The sequence below is a fragment of the Phacochoerus africanus genome, chromosome 4 (assembly GCF_016906955.1).
Source record: "Phacochoerus africanus isolate WHEZ1 chromosome 4, ROS_Pafr_v1, whole genome shotgun sequence".
NCBI classification, from domain to species: domain Eukaryota; kingdom Metazoa; phylum Chordata; class Mammalia; order Artiodactyla; family Suidae; genus Phacochoerus; species Phacochoerus africanus.
Window position 1 is genome coordinate 116889624 of NC_062547.1, and position 18793 is coordinate 116908416.

Genomic DNA, 18793 nt, shown 5'->3' on the forward strand with positions numbered 1-18793 from the left:
ACTAGCTTAGGGTGTTTTGACATGTAGATGTATTTTTTAAAATGAACACTCTACTATTTTAAATTAAAACAGTAATTAACTGCTTCAATAATAGGAGAATTTCTATTTAAAAAAATCTCTTCTCCCTTAATAAGACTCTGTGATCTTTTCCTGTCTTCTTTCCTCAGCCTTGATGTGCTACAAAGTTGTATTTAATGTGTGTGTTCAATTTTGAGTTCTTTTCTTCCTGCTTGTTAGTGTTTCAAGTGTGTCAGTATGAAAGGTTTTGAATTCATGTTGCTGCTAAGTTAGGGAACTAATCAATTTTTATTCCCTGAAGAACTGAACTTGAGCTGTTAGGGTAGTTTTTTGTTTTTTGTTTTTTGTTTTTTTTTTCAGTTTTTGAATCTGTGGATCCTAACATCTTAAACATGATGACATAGAATGGAAGTACCAGCATGGTTTTACAAATGCTTATTTCAGTGTATGTTTGTGTGTGGATGTGCGTTTGCTCCATTACATGCATTTACTTAGTCCTGGACTAGTTTAGTTCCCTGACATCATTCATAGTCATCTCATTCAGCTGTAACTTTCCCCCCTGGGTTATTTTTCTTAAAACACTCATGCAGACACACACATATACACCCATAGCTGCTTCTAATTAATGCAGAGGCTTTCTTAGGGAATGACTCAGCATGATTCCTCAGCCTAACTGTCTCTTTGGGGGAAACCCAATTTACCAAGTAGCCAGTGTATTTCAAGAGTTAACATGGCATAGGCTAAACAAGACTCAGATTTCTCAATTATGATAAGTATCCAGACATATATGAGGATTGGATAAAAAAGTTATGGAATTAGGGTTTAGAATGAAGGAATTCCCAGGACTGGAAGATATTTCTCTGATTTAGATGTAAAAGATTACATTTGGTTCTGTTCATTTACAGAATGCTTTTATTTAATCAGTAGTTGGTACTGAGAAAGTCATATATATATATATTTTAATTTATTTTGTTTTTTTAGGGCTGCACCCATGGCATATGGAGGTTCCCAGGCTGGGGGTCAAATCGGAGCTGTAGCTTCCATCTACACAGCTGATGGCAATGCTGGATACTTAACTCCCTGAGGGAGGCCAGGGAATCAAACCTGTGTCCTCATGGTTGCTAATGAGATTCGTTAACAACTGAGCCACCGCAGGAACTCCGAGAAAGTCATATTATTAACCGACCAGGGAAGCAAAGATCACAGCCTGAGGATCCCATAATGACAATCGGAACCAAACAGACACCATGATGTTTGTTTTCATCTGTTATGAAGTATGTTACAAACTTTCGACTGTGCCTAAACTATGGTCAATAGCATTTTTTTCTTTTAAATGGAAATGCCTCCTAACCAATGAAGTACTCCAGTTATTAAAAGTATGCAGGAAGTGAGTTACATGAGCTTATTCTTGATACCTCCAGAGTGGCAAGACACACTTGAAAGTGGGGATTACTCAGGTGCCCAGACACTGGTGGTATCTGCTGGGGCCACGGTGCAGATCCAGGGGACAACTGGTCCTGGTTTCTCTGGTGACCAGAAGACTAGTAACAAATGGTAATAATAGCTTGGCCCACTATCTCCACATTGCTGCCTGTTTTCGTGTTGTACTCTTGCATCTAGTGGTAAGTGGGGAATGTAATACTTGAAAATGTTTCATTGAGATCTTCCTACATGATACACTTGCTCCTGTATTATCTTTCAGAATTAAAGCCATAGAGAGTCCCAACAAAGAAGATGATACCCAGTGGCTGACCTACTGGGTAGTGTATGGTGTGTTCAGCATTGCCGAATTCTTCTCTGACCTCTTCCTGTCATGGTTCCCCTTCTACTACATGCTGAAGGTATGTCAGCTTTTCCTGAACTGATCTGTTATCTTTGCTCCCTAACACCAAAGTAAACTCTGTTTCAGGACCTGTATACAGGAAACAGGGACAAATGCTTGAATGTTGGACATCTGTGGCTCAACCTCAGATTATATAAACAGGAAGACAGGATTCAACAGGTCTAACTTATTTTATTATTTTGGAGACAGCAAAAGCAATTGTGTCTTTAAGATGTGTTTGATAGGATTTCCCATCGTGGCTCAGCGGTAGTGAACCTGACTAGGATGAGGGATCGATCCCTGGCCTTGCTCAGTGGATTAAGCATCTAGCATTGCTGTGAGCTGTGGTATAGGCTGAAGATGCGGCTCAGATCTGGCGCTGCTATGGCCATGGCATAGGCCAGCAGCTGCAGCTCCGATTTGACTTCCATATGCCATGGTTGCAGCCCTAAAAAGCCAAAGGAAAAAAAATGTTTGATAATAATAAAATATGGAAACATTAGGACCTAGCACGCATTGCTGTTAGTTTGCCCGCATCCTATCTTCATGCAGTGTTGTCTATGTTTGATGCATAAATATTGCAAATTTTATCAAGTTGTCGATTATTCACAGAGCTGCACTAGTCATTATTTCTAAAAAACAAACACCCCCCCCCCATTCCTTATATAGGTTTGGAGAAAGATGTGGAATGGGCTTTCTGAGGAAGTCACTTTTATAATTCTGGCAGGTGCACTAGTCCAGGATCAGCCCTGCCTCACCTTGTGTTTGGCAGGGGGCTAGCTTTGGTTACCGCCAGATGAGGAAGGGGAATAAGAGGTTGAAACTCTTCCTAATGGGACCTGTATCAACTCCAGACAAGCTGTCTTTAGTTGATTCAGGCATCTTCCATAGGAGAGAACCTGTTTCCTCTTAGGTGCATAGGATGTCAGTGGTTCACGAGCCAGACTTCCCAAGCTGCAAAGGGTGGAGAGTCCAGCCCTTAGGAAATCTGGGTTCTCTTCTTTTTTTTTTTTTTTTTTTAACGGCCGCACCTGAGGTATGTGTAGGTTCCCAGGCTAGGGGGTCTAATCGCTGACTGCAAGATCCGAGCCTCGTTGGCAACCTATACCACAGCTCACAGCAACGCTGGATCCTTAACCTAACTGAGCAAGGCCAGGGATTGAACCTGCAACCTCGTGGTTCCTAATCGGATTTGTTTCTGCTGCACCACAATGGGAACTCCAGGGAGATTTTCTCAGTGTGCTCTTCCGATTACCAAGTTTGTTCCATTTTGCTCTTTATGCCATCCATCGTGTTCTTTATTTCCCCTGTTGTAGTTTTTATACCTAGTATTTTCGCTTGGCTCGTTCCTGTGTTTTCTTGCTCATGTTTCATGTTGCTGTATTTCTTTTAGTATAGTAAGCAATCCAGTTCTAAAATGCCTGCTGTTGATGCACTCTGCAGTTGATCGTGCTTTCTTTTGGAACAGTTGTTGTTTTGGCTGCCTGGAGTCCCAGCTGCTTCGTGGGGCACTGGAATGGAGAAGGTCACACCGTGATCCGTGCTGGGCCTAGGGATTCTGGACAGGGGTGCACGAGTGCTCGGGTGGGGAGCCCTAGGCAGCAGAGAGGCCACAGTCAGTCACCCTCACCCCACTAAACAGTTTCTGAGGTCCAGGCATCAGCCTTTGCTCCCCCAGCAGTATTAGAAGCAAATGCTCCTAAGGTGAAGTCGCAGTTCCAGGGGTTGATGGTTAAATGAATCAATAGTCCGTCCATACTGTTCAATGAAATGATCCATTTGTATAGATACAGAAATGTTTGTATAATTCATTACACTGCCTACAGTATGAAACCATTTATTGCAAAAAAAAAAAAGAAACTAAATAGTTTAAGATTTTTAGTGAAAACATGGATTTTCTTTTAATTTTGAACAATGTTATCATAGAATGCTTTGTAAGAAAGCTGAAGAATGTTCCTTTCAAAACAAACGGGAGGCAGAGGGGATTGGTCTGTGGGAAGATTTAAGATTTCAGAGACTGCTGGATTTTTCATGTGTTTTTGTTATCCAGAGATATTTAGCATTTATAAAAATATCTTTATCATCTTTCCTTTGATGGCCATATTTTAAACTTCAAATAATTGTGAAGCCCTTAATAATTTAATAAGATCCACCGAACGGCAGTGACGTCACACTGCAGTCTCTAACGGGAAGACACTGGGCTTTTGCCCTGGGCCACCCTGCTCACCACAGCGACCAGTATCCTGTCAACAGAACCACTCACATCATTCTCTGACTTCACACTGCGAAAACACAAGCAAGCCTGACCTCAGTCTGCCTAATCATGTCTGCTGATGGAGGCCCCTTGAGATAGGATCCAAAATAAACGATACCCATTGTCATTTATATTTGATATTGAAGTGCATTGCAAAAATTGCTTTGCAGCAAATTTTCCTCCCTAATGGTAAAAAGAAAGCATAGCCAGCAGTAGGCAGGGTCCAGCTGCATGGCATCCAGGAGAATGAGAGGGTGAATTTACTACACATCAACAAAGAGATAATATACTTGAGCTGATTAAAAATTGATTACACTGTCAGTAAAAATGTTTTCTTCCTGCCTTAGTGGCATATTCTCAGAGGCTTCAGTGAACTTAATGGGAAGTCTCTGAAATGCAGAGTGTAGAATTCCGTTTTAAGGACTTGGGTGGATCTTACCTATGCGGTGCTGCAGTCACAAGCTGATTGTATGGAAGGATGGAAAAGAAACCTGCAACTACGGCCATGTGTGCTAGTTTATCTTTTGCAGGAGTAATATTGTTGTCATTCCCCTCCCACCCCTGACCTCCCATTTTTCTAAAACAGCCCATAAGAGGGAAGGAAGGTAGGAGGAACCAAGAATAGGCATCAAAGTTGGTTGAGAAGATCATGTACCAGTGTACTGAGCTAGAACAGTGGGTCCTGCATGTTCAGAGCTTTGCTCAGTCTGACCTTTAGCAGGAAGGTTTTAAAATAAACATAAAAGTCCTTTTCTCTCTGATTATGAAAGCAGTGTGTGTTCATTCCTTTATTCACTAGATAGTTACCTCTATGTGCCAGTATCTGTTTTAGGTCAGGGGGATTTTGGTGAATAAAAATCCCTACTGTCCGTACTGTTTGCATTCATGGTTGTGTGTGTGTGTGTGTGTGTGTGTGTGTGTGTGTTGGCGCATGTTTTAGACAGGGAAGAAAATACTGTTTTTTTTGTTGTTTTTTTTTTGCTTTTTATGGCCACACCCATGGCACATGGAGGTTCCCAGGCTAGGGGTCCAGTTGGAGCTACAGCTGCCAGCCTACGCCACAGAAAAAATTATTTCTAGTGCTACCATTGTTACCATTTCAGGGTGGTTTTCCTATTTTTTAATGTGCAAATTGTTCAATGTATATAAACACATATATACATTGTGTTATATATAAGAACAGTTAATAAGAACTATATATATTATTGCCCTAACCATCTATGTATGGTTGATTCCATATTTATGTATATGATTCTAAACCTCACTTTGGAAAATAAACACAACACTGTGAGCATTTTCTCATGTTATTCACTATTCGTTGACATAAATGTCTAATGCATTATAGATAATCATTCATTCATTCCCCAACTGATAGACATCTAGGACATTTCTCTTGCTGTTATAGGTGTAGCGAATCACCTTGTACCTCATTTTTACTCTAGATTTACTTTTAAAACAAGGTTGAATAAATTCTGGCAAGTTCAAATCCTGATCCAGAATCTCACTTGTACTGTTTCACTCATTGTCACAGAGCACAGTATTTCTCTTAACTTCATAGGAGGCAGAAAAAGTAGAAAAATCTTCCCCTTCACATGTTCAATTTTAGCTTTTAGTTGTACATGCGGAGCAGTCTGGGTTTTTTTGGGTTTTTTTTTGTCTTTTGCCTTTTTTAGGGCTACACTTGCGGTACATGGATGTTCCCAGGCTAGGGGTCCAATCGGAGCTACAGCTGCCAGCCTACACTAAAGCCACAGCAATGCCTGATCCGAGCCCTGTCTGCCACCTACACCATAGCTCACGGCAACGCCGGATCCTTAACCCACTGAGCGAGGCTAGCAATCAAATCTGCGTCCTTGTGGACACGAGTCGAGTTCATTAAACACTGAGCCGAGACGGGAACTCCCTGCAGTGGGTTTTAACTTGAGTCCATCACTCTTTTTGTGGCTGCCTCACAAAGGCTTCCCAAGACTTACGTTTCTGATCAAGTGACTGCAGTGTGTCAGGAGGTCAGTGTTAAAATACATTTTTTTCCTGACATTAACTCTCACCTCTGCCCAGGCTAGTCCCAAACTGTGCATATTAAGCATATCCCTCCCTACTTTGGAAATACCTCTTCTAGGGGAGAACTGAATCATGACAGCATTAGAATCACAGATAGAATTATCTGGCCTGTTGTAATTTGTAATTTAAGGCTTTAGTGTGTCAGTGCTGAGAGTTAGTAGTGCTAATAGTTAATAGTGCTGAGAGTTCAGGTGAAATAGCACAGATTCTCTGCCTCAATTGCAGGTTCTAGTGGGCTCATACTTGCTCTTGAGAGTATCATCAGCTGACACTTTGAGGGCAGCATGATTCTTTTTTTTTTTTCTTTCTTTCTTTTTAGGACCGTACTTGCGGTGTATGGAAGTTCCCCAGGTAGGGGTTGAATCAAAGCTATAGCTGCCGGCCTGTACCACAGCCACAACGCAGGATCTGAGCCTCAGCTGCCGCCTACACCACAGCTCAGGGCAACACCAGATCCTTGACCCACTGAGCAAGGCCAGGGCTTGAACCCATATCCTCATGGATCCTAGTCTGTTTCATTAACCATTGAGCCACGAAGGGAATTCCCAAGGGCAGTGTGATTCAAAGGATGGTCAGATCTGTGTAGCTCAGGCTATTTCTGGGCTGTATAGTTACACAGATTAAGAAAAGGGAGTTGGTGGCTGAATATCACCTTGAGAGTTGAACAGTAATTAACCTTATTTTTAATATAAGAAAGTTATTTTATTTGAGAACTGGAAAATGAACAGGATGTAGGTAAAGAGCAGTAATTATTTTACTGTCTCAAGACAATAGCTGGAGGGTACTGGAAAGAACAGAATGAACAGCCTGGAGTACAGCCTAAAAGTCATCACACTGGAGACCTGCAAAAACGTAAGACTCTTGGCTCTGGTCCTGTGTGCTTGTCATGCTTAAGTCATCAACAAAAGGTAAATGAAGCAGCTTTTCTGGACTGCTGCAGGGTTGATATCTGCATAGGCAGATAATATTTCAGAGATTTTTCAATAGTCGTAAGACCTATAGGACTTGATAATCTTATAGAGATCTTGTATATTTTCTTCAAGTACACTAATTTACGACTTTCCTAAAGTCCTACAGGAGAGAAAATTGACTCTTAGGCTGTTTTATTTCCCTCAAGCCACAAAATAGTCACCAACTCTCCTGATCTTCATCCAGTGAGTCATTTCCACTTCACCTTGAGGCCTGTGGTTACACTATGGGCATCTGTCTCTCCATCAATGATCCATCCCTGACAAATCACCTATCTTCCGTAGGAATACCAGCTGGGAGACTATTTCTCACCATTTTAAACAGCAAAAATGAAACTGTATTACATGCCAATTAAAAACCCCATGCCGATTTCCCAAGTATTAATAAACACATCACAGTTCCCCTTAATATAAGTAGCAAATATATTGGATGTTAGTCACTGCAGTTGGTGGGAAACCATTGTCTAGATGCAGTGTTACATGGCACTCCCCTTGGACACTGCATCCTCTTCTAAATCTCCACAAGGAATTCTGTCCAGAATGTAACTTTTCCTTTTCCTAAACATCCATTTAAATTGCTTTACTGAGTTTGGGCTGCGTATGTATTAATGTTACCTCTAGAAGCAACTGATGGCAAACACGAATGTTTGGATGTTAAAAACCACAGGTCTTCCTCAGGGAACTGTTAACTAGAGAGATGCCCTGCAGGGTCTCTCTGTTACGAACCTGGCTCTAAGCAAAGGAAATGGAAGCTCAAACCAGTGAAAGATGTAGTCACGCTTAGTTCCGCATTGGGGGTTAATGAAAGTGTATAGTTCAGAAAACCAAGGTTTCTCTGGCAACATCTTCACAAGGCCAGCTGGCCAAGACCAGTGCATGCTCCAGCGTCACTAGGGAAACTGACAGTAAACATGGAACTTCTCATACAATCTAGAAGCTGAAGGTATCTCAAGGAACTGGCTGCATTTAAGTGCTTGGACCTGCGGCAGAAGGTCTTCCTTCCCACTGTGTGTCTGCGAGGGCTCACTGGAGTTTTGGGTGGCTGCACACACAGGTGTAGTAAGGCTATGAGATGGCCAGTCTGAACCTTTGCCCTTCCTCTTCCAACTACCTTGCTTTCCATTTGCGTCCCAAACTCTCAACATCCCATTTTCAGTAAGTGAGTTTCTGTCACAGGATGCATCAATGTACAAACGTACGGAAGTAAGCCTGTTGAGAACAAGCTGCATTGATGTTTACATGGACAGGGTGTACACACACAGATAAATAACTTTTTTTTCCAATGATTCCATGAGGTATTTATATTTATTGAATTTTTTAAATTATAGTTGATTTAAATACTAATTTTAGTTGATTAAGAGCTATCATAAATAAAAACCTCTTGCAGCGCTAAACTAAAAAGTGGTCCAGGAGTTCCCGTCGTGGCACAGCGGGAACAAATCCGACTAGGAACCATGAGGTTGCGGGTTCGATCCCTGGCCTCGCTCAGTGGGTTAAGGATCTGGCATTGCCGTGAGCTGTGGTGTAGGTCGAAGATGCGGTTCAGATCCTTCTTTGCTGTGGCTTTGGAGTAGGCCGGCAGCTGTAGCTCCAATTAGACCCCTAGCCTGGGAACCTCCATATGCCATGGGTGTGGCCCCAAAAAAGATGAAAGGCAATAAATAAATAAAGAAAATAAAAATAAAAACAAAAGTGGTCCAAGTTACGAAGGAAGTTAAGCTGCTGGACTTGCTGTGTTTTACCTTTGTCGGTCTCAGCTTTTCCTTTCCTTACGAGGTCATTATTTGCCATGTTTTTTTGCCACCTAAGAAAAGCATGTGGGAAACACTGGAAGTGCTCCTGGAGCAAGGAACAAAGGCAGTGCCACCCCAGAGCAGTGGTGGCAGTGTGTGTTGTCAGATGCCACCACCCTCTGTCACATCTGCTTCTCCTCTTGACAGTGCGGCTTCCTGCTGTGGTGCATGGCTCCCAGCCCCGCCAACGGAGCAGACCTGCTCTACCAGCGCATCATCCGGCCCTTCTTCCTGAAGCACGAATCTCAGGTAGACAATGTGGTGAGTGACTTGAAGGACAAAGCCAAAGAGACGGCGGATGCCATCACTAAGGAAGGTAAGGCTCCGGGACAGCCTGGTTCAGCATGTGAGAAGACAAGGGATACACTGGGCCCAGATCGCAAGCCTCCTTACTTGTCGCCCTGTCAGCTTTCCTCAGCCCCACACCAAGGCGTCTCTGGGGTTTCCTTACCCAGATTTTGCCTGATGCCTTGACTTTTCCCAACATTCTCCTGCTACACCTACATTTATGCATCATTCCATCAGCACATGAGGAAAAATGACTTTCCTGTGGTGAGTAGCGATTTTAGAGAATCATGCATTTATATCAGGTGCAATTGCTTTACTTCTCTTCAGGTTGAGATGCTTCGCATGCTGCCGAAATTGCTTTTGTTAGTGGTCCAAGAGAATACCCTCTCTCTGAGCTCTCTCGATTCATTCATTCAGCTGATCTTTATTTATTGAGGTGCTTAACATGTGACAGTCATGTTCACAGCACTGGACATGACAGGAAACCAGGCGGACCATATGACTTGAACTTTACAGTGTTTTTGAGAGAGAGACAAATGCAATTAAAAAACAAGTTATGGTATAGTTAGCAGATGATACAGAGACAAATAAAACAGAGAGTGCCAGGGGCTGAAGGGAAGGTTACAATTTTAAATAGAGTGATTAAAGGACTCCTCACACGGTAGCTATACTGAGTCAGCTTTGAAAGTGTTAAGGGGGAGTTCCTGTCGTGTGTGGCTCAGTGGTTAACAAATCCGACTGGGAACCTTGAGGTTGCGGGTTCAATCCCTGCCCTTGCTCAGTGGGTTAAGGACCCGGCATTGCTGTGAGCCGTGGTGTAGGTCACAGACGCTGCTCGGATCCTGTGTTGCTGTGGCTCTGGCGTAGGCCGGCGGCTGTAGCTCCAATTCAACCCCTAGCCTCGGAACCTCCATATGCCGTGGGAGCAACCCTAGAAAAGGCAAAAAGACCAAAAACAAACAGAAAATGTTAAGGGAAGGAACTTGGCAAAGAACGTTCCAGGGAGAGGAAACAGCAGGTGCAAAATCCAGGGATGGGAAGCTGTGTGATTGGAAGGGAGTGATCTAGAGAAGGAGCTGAAGGAGACAAGGGCAGAGAGGTTGGGGGCTGGAGCTGGAAGAAGGCAGATCAGGCCATGCCCTATAGGTTGTTGTAAAGGCTTTGATTTTTACTCTGTGTGAGATGGACTGCCCTTGGAGAATTGTTTTTTGGCCATGCCCTGAGTGTAGGGAAGTTCTCAGGCCACGGATCGAACTCAAGCCACAGCAGTGTCAGTGCAGGATCCTTAACCACGAGGCCACTGAGGAACTTCCCATTGGAGAATTTTGATCAGAGGTCCAACATAACTTGTCTGGTGTTTGCACAAGATCACACTGGCCACTGTAGAGGCCAAGAATAGACTGAAGGGGACAGAGAGGAAATCAGGAGACCAATTAGGAGGTTATCACAGTGACGTGGCTGGAGATGCTGGTGGTGGCGTGACTTGTGGTGGGTAGCAGTACGAGGTAAGAAGTCATTAGATTCTTGATATTTTTAAGTTAGTACCAATAGGATTTGCTTATGGGTTAGGCATGGAGTATAAGGAAGGAGGCCAAGCTTTCAGCCTGAACAGATGGAAAGGAAAGAGTTGGCACTCAGCTGGGGAAGCATAACAAGTTTAGAGGGGAAAAAAAGGCATTCGGTTCTGGACATAACTTTGTGTTGACTGGGTACATGGAGAAGTCTGCACAGCCAGCTGGGTAAAAATGTTGGGAGTTCAGGAGGCGGGTCTGAACTAAGGATATACATTTGGGGGTCAGCATACATAGACAGGATCATAAGCACGACACTGGGTGAGATCCCTGAGAGTGGATGTAGGGAGAGAAGAGGAAGTCCGATGACTGAGCCCTGTGGCCACCAATGTTTAGAGACCGAGGAAATGAGAAGCAGCCCAAAAAGCAGACTGGTAAGGAGTGGCCAGTTGAGGGGACAAGAAAACCCGAGACTGTGGTGTCCTTGAGGCCAAGTGAAGAAAGTGTTTCAAAGAGGAGGGGTGATCCGTTTTATCACACAATGCAGACAGATCAAGTAAGACAAAGGCTGAAAACTGACCGTGGATTTAGCAGTGAGGACGGCACTAGCAAACTTGACAAAACAGTTCACGGAGTGGTGGGAATGAAATCCTGATCAGAATGGATGTGAGAGATGGGAGGAAGAGCCCGAGAAAACAGAGGTTTGTCTTTTGAGACATTTCCTGCAGCGAGAAGTGGAAGATTGGGGCTGTAACTAGAGGAAGGTAATGGGGTCCTGAGGATATTTTATTCTTTTTTGGAGGGTATAAGAAACAAAGTAGCTTTGAAACTAACACGGATGATCCAGTAGAGAACAACAAAAGCAAAACATCTGAGCGAGAAGGCGAATTGCTGGAACTCTGTCCATACATAGACCAGAGCAAATAGGATCTAGAGAACAAATACAGGGATTGGTCACAGGAGCAGGAACAGTTGAGAATTACAGAAGGGAAATCAGAGTTTATGGATGAGGAGGTTGGGTGGTAAACTTAGAAGGTCAACCAGGAGAGGATGGGGAACGAGGTGATGAAAAGAGGAGGTGGTAATGAAATAGTTATTTAGGACCAGGGTTGGCAAGCTTTTTCTGTAAAGCTTCGGATCATACTTTGGTTTTTACGGGTCATCAGATCTCTGTTGCAACTACTCAGCTCTGCTTGCAGCGTGAAAGCAGCCAAAGGTACCATGATCATCAGTGGGTGTGACTCCAATTTGCTGGCTCCTCCGAGAGAGTGGATTGGATCAGTGTCCTGTGATTGCCAGGGAGTATTAAAGGCTTGCTTGAGGTTTGTGCTCATGAACTTACCTTGAGCCCAGATCATGTTTGAGGGGTTTTTCCCAGCCTTATTTCCAGCTACATGGGTGCAGTTTTGAAATAGATAGAGAGTTGTGTCCAGGTTGATTTCGTTAAGTAGGAACTCTGAAGTGAGAGTAGAACTAAGTAGTGGCTAATGTTTGATGATGGAATTTAAACTGGGTGAGGAGGGAAGTGGCAAACAGCTAAAACGGTCACAGGGTCGATGGATGATACAGCCAGGTGGTCGGGGGAGAACTCGGAGGCAGGATGAGAGAGGGGGTGAGCTGCCAAGACAGGTGATGGTGGAGCGGAACGCTGACACTGCGACTAGGGAGAGGCTGCCCATACTGGTCATGACAAGGATGCTCCTGGGTGGGCTGGAGCGGTGAGGATGGAATGTAAAGGTTCTTTGAGGGGAGGAACTAGGAGGCTAACACATTGGAAGAACATTGCAGTCACTGATAATCAAAGTACAACTGGTGCTCGAGAGTGATATTTAATTTGGACAAAGGTCAAAGAGGAACAAGGAGGACCAGTTGGAACGATAATCTGACAACATGAGATTCGGAACAGGGCCAAGAAGAACGAGACCGCGCTCTCCAGACCTGCAGACCCAGTAGGACCAGGGTCACGGACGGAAAAAACAGCGGGCACTTGAGAAGCCGTGTCATCAGGGGAAAGCCAGATCTCTGTAAAAACAACAAGATCAGGGAAACAGACGGAGAAATGGATGATAGAGATTTTGCTGATGATGGGTCTTAAGTTCCAGGGCACTTAAGAGTTTTAGGAAGTAGAGAAAGTGGGCCCAGAATTAGGGATTTTCAAACAAGAGCTCTACCGGAATGAGGAAGTGGGAGATGAGAGGGGACCTGGCCCCTGGCGAGGGAGCTCCCCCAGACAGTCCCCAGTGGCACGGCTGTCCCAGTCGCGATGTGTGGCGTGTCCTCTCTTTCCTCCCTCACCGACCGCTCTGCTCCAACTCCTGCTCTGGGCACACGCCCCAGTCTCCTTCAGGACCTTGTCTATAGTCTTAGTTTGTCCTGAGGTGTAGCCCTCACAGCCGCCTGCTCCGAGATCGCCTTTTCCTCTTTAGACTCCCTAACTCTTCCTCCCTGCTCTTGGCCTGACCAGCGTCTTCCAGTGATGTCACTTCTGTCTAGTTCAGCCACATCTCTCACCCTGAGATCTCAGTCCTCTAAAATCCAGTTATACTTTAATATGATACATTCTTGAGCACAGTTGTGAGGGCGTTCCTATTATGGCACAAATCCGACTAGTATCCACGAGGACACAGGTTCGATCTCTGGCCTTGCTCAGTGGGTCAGGGATCCCGTGTTGCTGTGAGCCGAGGTGTAGATGGTACACATGGCTCAGATTCTGGTCTGTGGCTGTGGTGTAGGCCAGCTGCTGTATCTCTAATTCAGCCCCTAGCCTGGGAACTTCCATATGCCATGGGTGCGGCCCTAAAAAGCAAACAAAACAAAATAAAACAGACCATGGTTTCCAAGAATGAAAGTAAAATGAATTTAGATGCTGACACATTTTGGATTCATATCGAAGTTTCTGGATTCTCCAAAATGGACATTTTTACAAAGGGCTAGTTAAGAGAGAGGCTGCAGTGGTTTTTTTGGTAAACTGTGTTCAGTAGTTTTCACTGAGTGGAGGAGGAGCAGCTGTTGGGCAGCTGGTGAAAAAGGAGGGGCCCCTGGGCTCCATCAGGAACAGCTGCAGTGTGTGGAAACTCAGGAGGCCCTGGAGGCCCCCAGAAACCCCACCCCCCACCCCATCACACAGAGCACACTCATTCTTACAGCACATTCCAAGCCACTTGGTAACTAGAAGGGTACAGCTTAGTTTCCCCCCGTGGTAGGAATATTTTCTTGATGAATGCAGCATCTTACCAGGAACTTGAAGCCTTACAGCACACCCTTCCCATCATACAAGGAAATGGTGGCACAATGAGAGAAAGTAAATATGCATATAAATATTCCATCATTTCTTGATTCAGGGAATGATGCTTTTCTTTGATTTTTGTCACCATGGAATAGCAAGCTGACCCTATTGTCATCAGATGGGGACAAAATGACATTGCACAGGCGACTCCAGACACAAACCAGAGTTCCTGGATTGTACAGAGGAACACTATATGCCCAAGGAATCTCTGCGTCTTGCGACACTTAAAGGAGGACAGAGGTCAGATGGCTTAGGTGACAGGTCACTACCAGGGGGCTGGGCCAGGTAACCTTCAGGATTTATGCTAACGGGGTCTCTTGTCCATTTCCTGGAAACTCTCCTGACCCTGCCCACAGACCTCACTGTGTTCTCACCAGAACCTGAGTCCCATCCAAGTTGTTATCTGGTAGCTCCACGAGGCACAGAGCCAGCCCTGCAAGCAGCTTTGATAAAATTTTCTTTCCTCTTCACAGCCAAGAAAGCCGCCGTGAATTTATTGGGTGAGGAGAAGAAGAGCACCTAAACCACTGACTGGATGAAAGCTTCCTGCCCTCCCTGTACCTTCCTATTAGAGCTCGATGTTATATTAGGAACTGTGGTAAAATAATTTGAATAATGTTGCCTTGGAAACATTTTTGATATATATAAAAAAAGGAATATGTTGTAAGATTTTTTGCTTACTTTTACTGTCTATATACATAGGGACAGTGTCCAAGTTTTTGGAAAGTAGATTTTGCCTCTGGGTAGGAAAAGACTTATGTTACCATGTAGGAAATATGAACTTCAAATTAAATTATAATATCCCATGGGCCTTGTACTTGAGTAGGCTTTCTGCATGCATTTTCTCTGTACTTATATTTTAGGACACTCTTTCGGTTCTACTTCATGTAATGTGCAGTTTTGTATTAAATGTTTTAATGTATCTGTGCGTACACACACATGTGGGGAATGTTCCTGCGTGCAGATGCGTGCAGATGCCCACGGGGAGTGCCTGCCAAAGGCTGAAGACTCCCTTGTGCTGGTGTGATCTGCCCAGTAGCACTCCAGAAATTGAACACCAGTGAGTCATGTTTCAAATGAACAGTTATCATGTTTCAAATGAACAGTTAATTGATAAATGAGGCAGAACGGAGGTTGGCCTGGTTGCGTTCCTAACACCATAGCAGCTGAATACCAGAACAGCTTTGTAAAGCAGTCGTTTGAGTGGCAGATGGGGAAATGTACACACACATTACCGCTCCCAATTCGGTAGAACTAGTACCATTGTCTTGTAGCTTTTTAAAAACTGGCTGATAAGCTTGATATTCGTCTGCTTTTAAGATGCTATAGTGGAAACCATCCCCTGTTTCACCTTCATAGCCAAGCAACATGTTGGTTTAGTCTTCTTTCTTTCCCAGGCTCTTTTTAAACAGTTTAAGGAACATCCAGAGACTTCCCCACCTCTTGTTATATGTACATTCTTGTTTATATTGTTAGCAACTAGAGGCTAAGGATGTCACCAGGCTCGAAGAGCCATTCTGGGAGAGGAAAGGAAGGACGACACGCCCCATCATCTGGCTGGCAGTGGCTAAGCCAAACTGCCTTCACCTTCTTTCCCTGGCCTGTAAGGTCCAGCACCAGAGGCTTCCCTAGTTTACAAGTCAGAATCATTTGTAGTCCATTTCCATGCCTGCATCTCCATGCTTTGTTTTGATAATCTGCATATAATGTCACTAGCCTGATTGGCCAAATAGCTTATAGGGATCTTGACAACTTGTCTGTACTGGAGAATTGGAGCTTTATATCAGCCATACTACTAGGATCCTTCTGAATTGGACTATACTGACTAAAACAAGAGTATAACAAATAACATAATTAAATATCCAGGCCTGTATATTACTTTTTAAAGCAAATAAAGATGATTTGTTGTCTTGCAGATAACAATTAGGTAAAATCGTAATGATGTTTTATGATGTAAAAAATATCACACCTATGAAAAATCAGGGACAGTATCACCCAAATATTATAATAATATGGATGAGGACATTTATTTTTTTCAGTGGGGGAGTGTGATGATGATAAGGCAGCTTATTAAACTTTATTTTAAAAAATCAAAACTTTATTTTGTCTTTTTGAGGGTCGCACTCACGGCGTATGGAGGTTCCCAGGCTAGGGGTCTAATCGGAGCTGTAGCTGCTGACCTACACCACAGCCACAGCAACGCAGGATCCAAGTCGAGTCTCCAACCTACCACAGCTCGCGGCAATACCTGATTCTCAACCCACTGAGCGAGGCCAGGGATCTAACCCAAAACCTCATGGTTCCTAGTCAGATTTGTTTCTGCTGCACCATGACAGGAACTCCATAAAAAATAAAAATCAAAACTTTAGAAAGCAAACAGAATTAGTTGTTATTAGAAGAATATCAAGCCTTAGATTAAAGGGGGAAGAAAAAAGGACCTCTAGGAATAGTTAAATCCCTTTCCCCATAAAAAATTCGTTTCTTGATGTGAAAAAGTATAAAAATTAGCAACTTCTGGCATGGAGAATATATAGTCAGATTGATAGTATACAAAATATGTAACTTTTTGTATACAAAATATCGGGCAAGATGGGGAAGCAAAAATTTACTGTTACTCTTAACTACTTACAGCCTAATAATCAGTTTAAAAACTACTATAGAAAGAAAATTATGAATGCAGTTTTTTTTTTTTTTCTAAATCACCATAGCTTTCTCTTACAGTGCATTCTCTAGGAAATTTTACCTTTTTTTGGCAGTCATAATGTACATAATATTAATGACAGAAGTTATGAGTTGAATAATTCTATCTCAGTTTAGATTTCCCAAATAATATATTGCCATGGCTAGAGTATTTGAAAAACTAATTGAGCCTGTGTCTAGCTATAAGACAAGCAATTATTTGTACACAAGTACTGTACTGGGGATATGTAAAGTTAAAGAATGCCTACAATAATTCTTCTCCTGCTTAAAAGCTTCTGATTGACAGGCACTGCTGCTCCAGGGAGTCTTCTGTCTACAGCCTGAAGGAAATGAGCATAGCCTTTAAAAGTTACCCCCTCTTGAAGATGTGATATATATTAAATGGAAATGGATGAAAATAAAATTCCGTTATCTCACTGAGCTGTTATATTTCATTTTATTTTATGGGGCTTAAAAAAATCGAGAATAATTTAAGGAAAATATTAAGTAAATACAGATAAATGAACCTTAAACACTGCTGTTTATCGACCCCCATTCCGTACTTGGTCTGTAATTTTCCCCTGATGGTAACCACCTGTCAGAGGAAAAAATTTCACTAAAGAAAACATAGCAACCAAAAGGTTTCTACCAATAATTAGCAGAGATGTAGAGGAAACCTAAGTTACTCTTGACCTTTGAATAACACGAGTTTGAACTGCATAGATCCACTTACATGCGGATTTTTTTCAATAAATACATACTACAGTACTGCATGATCTGTGGTTGATTGAATCTCAGATGCAGAACTGCAGCTCCAGAGAGCCAGTTACAAAGCCACCCCTGGATATTTGACTGGGAGGGGTCAGCTGTCCAGCTACAGCAGAAAGCAGGAGGTGGAGATGCTCTTCTGCATGGGAAGGAAGGGCAGTGGCTGATGGGGACCATGGGCTTGAGGTGGGGTCAGCTGTACTGCTTTCTACTGGCATGATGCATTACACACAGTCTCACATAGCTATTAGTTGGTGTTATTAGTGCATGTATGTATATTTTGATGTAGTCAACACCTCTTATGTGTGCCTCCAAATCATTCTGTACTTTAAGAAGAGACCACGAAAGGAAGAACTTGGGGTTTTATTAAAAATGCCTATTTCTGGAGGGTATACTTTTTTGGTCTGCTTTATCTGCTACAGCTGCTTATACAGGTCTGTATGTCTGTGTTTCAAGTAACACAGTTCACATTCTTAGCCATCACATAGTACAGTTCTGTATAATCCAGTGGGAGAAAGTAGGTACATTTGAAAATGACCACGATTATAGGTTTTTCTGGCTCCTTTCTACAATATTGCTTATGAAATCTCTTTGTAACTCACACCTCAGAGAATTAAGAGCAATAACGAGGTTCTTTGGTCAAATCAGTGGTTCTCAAACTTTAGTGTGCATCAGGATTTATTTGGTGGGGGGAGAGGAGCAGGAACTGGTAAAACAGATTGCTGGTCCCATCCCCAAAGTCTGATTTAGGAAGTCTGGGACAGGGCTGAAAAATGTGCACTGCAACAAGTTCCCAGGTGCTGCTGATGCTTCAGAAACCACACTTTGACATAAACCTGCTCGGTTAGGTTAATGCTATCTTTACGCTTATCATACAGACAGGTTTTCAGGCTTGCCCGCACATTACAATCACCTGAGTAGCTTTCAAAAAACTACTGGTATCTGGAGTTCCCGCTGGGGCACAATGAGATCAGCTGCATCTCTAGAGCGCTGGGATGCAGGTTCTATCCCTAGCCCGGCACCATGGACTAAGGATCCAGCATTGCCACAACTGCAGCAGAGGTAGCAACTGTGGCTCTGATCCCTGATCTGGGAACTCCATATGCCGCAGGGCAGGCAAAAAAGAAAAAGAAAAAAATACTGATATCTGCCTCCACTACCAGAAATTCTGACACTAATCTACTATATACCCAGAAGCCAGTATTTTAAAACTCTTCAGGTGATCCTAATAGGTAGCCAGGGTTGAGAACCACTGTTAGAGACTGTGAATAAGGTCAAGAGTCTCAAGGTCTGGAGAGCTTGTCTTAGTTAATTAGTTCACCAGGCATGAGCTTCCTACTGGAAC

General features: G+C 43.3%; 1 protein-coding gene across 1 annotated transcript in view; it reads left to right on the forward strand.

Annotated features, from left to right (window-relative positions):
* The window catches only part of REEP5 (receptor accessory protein 5), a 39281-nt gene extending 22160 nt beyond the window's left edge, over positions 1 to 17121 (forward strand). Inside the window, exons 3-5 of the mRNA XM_047778415.1 lie at positions 1721 to 1859; positions 9064 to 9232; positions 14475 to 17121. Coding sequence (XP_047634371.1) covers positions 1721 to 1859; positions 9064 to 9232; positions 14475 to 14524 — 358 coding nt within the window. The 3' untranslated portion in view covers positions 14525 to 17121. The remainder of the gene's footprint in view (positions 1 to 1720; positions 1860 to 9063; positions 9233 to 14474) is intronic.
* Positions 17122 to 18793: the final 1672 nt, after the last annotated feature.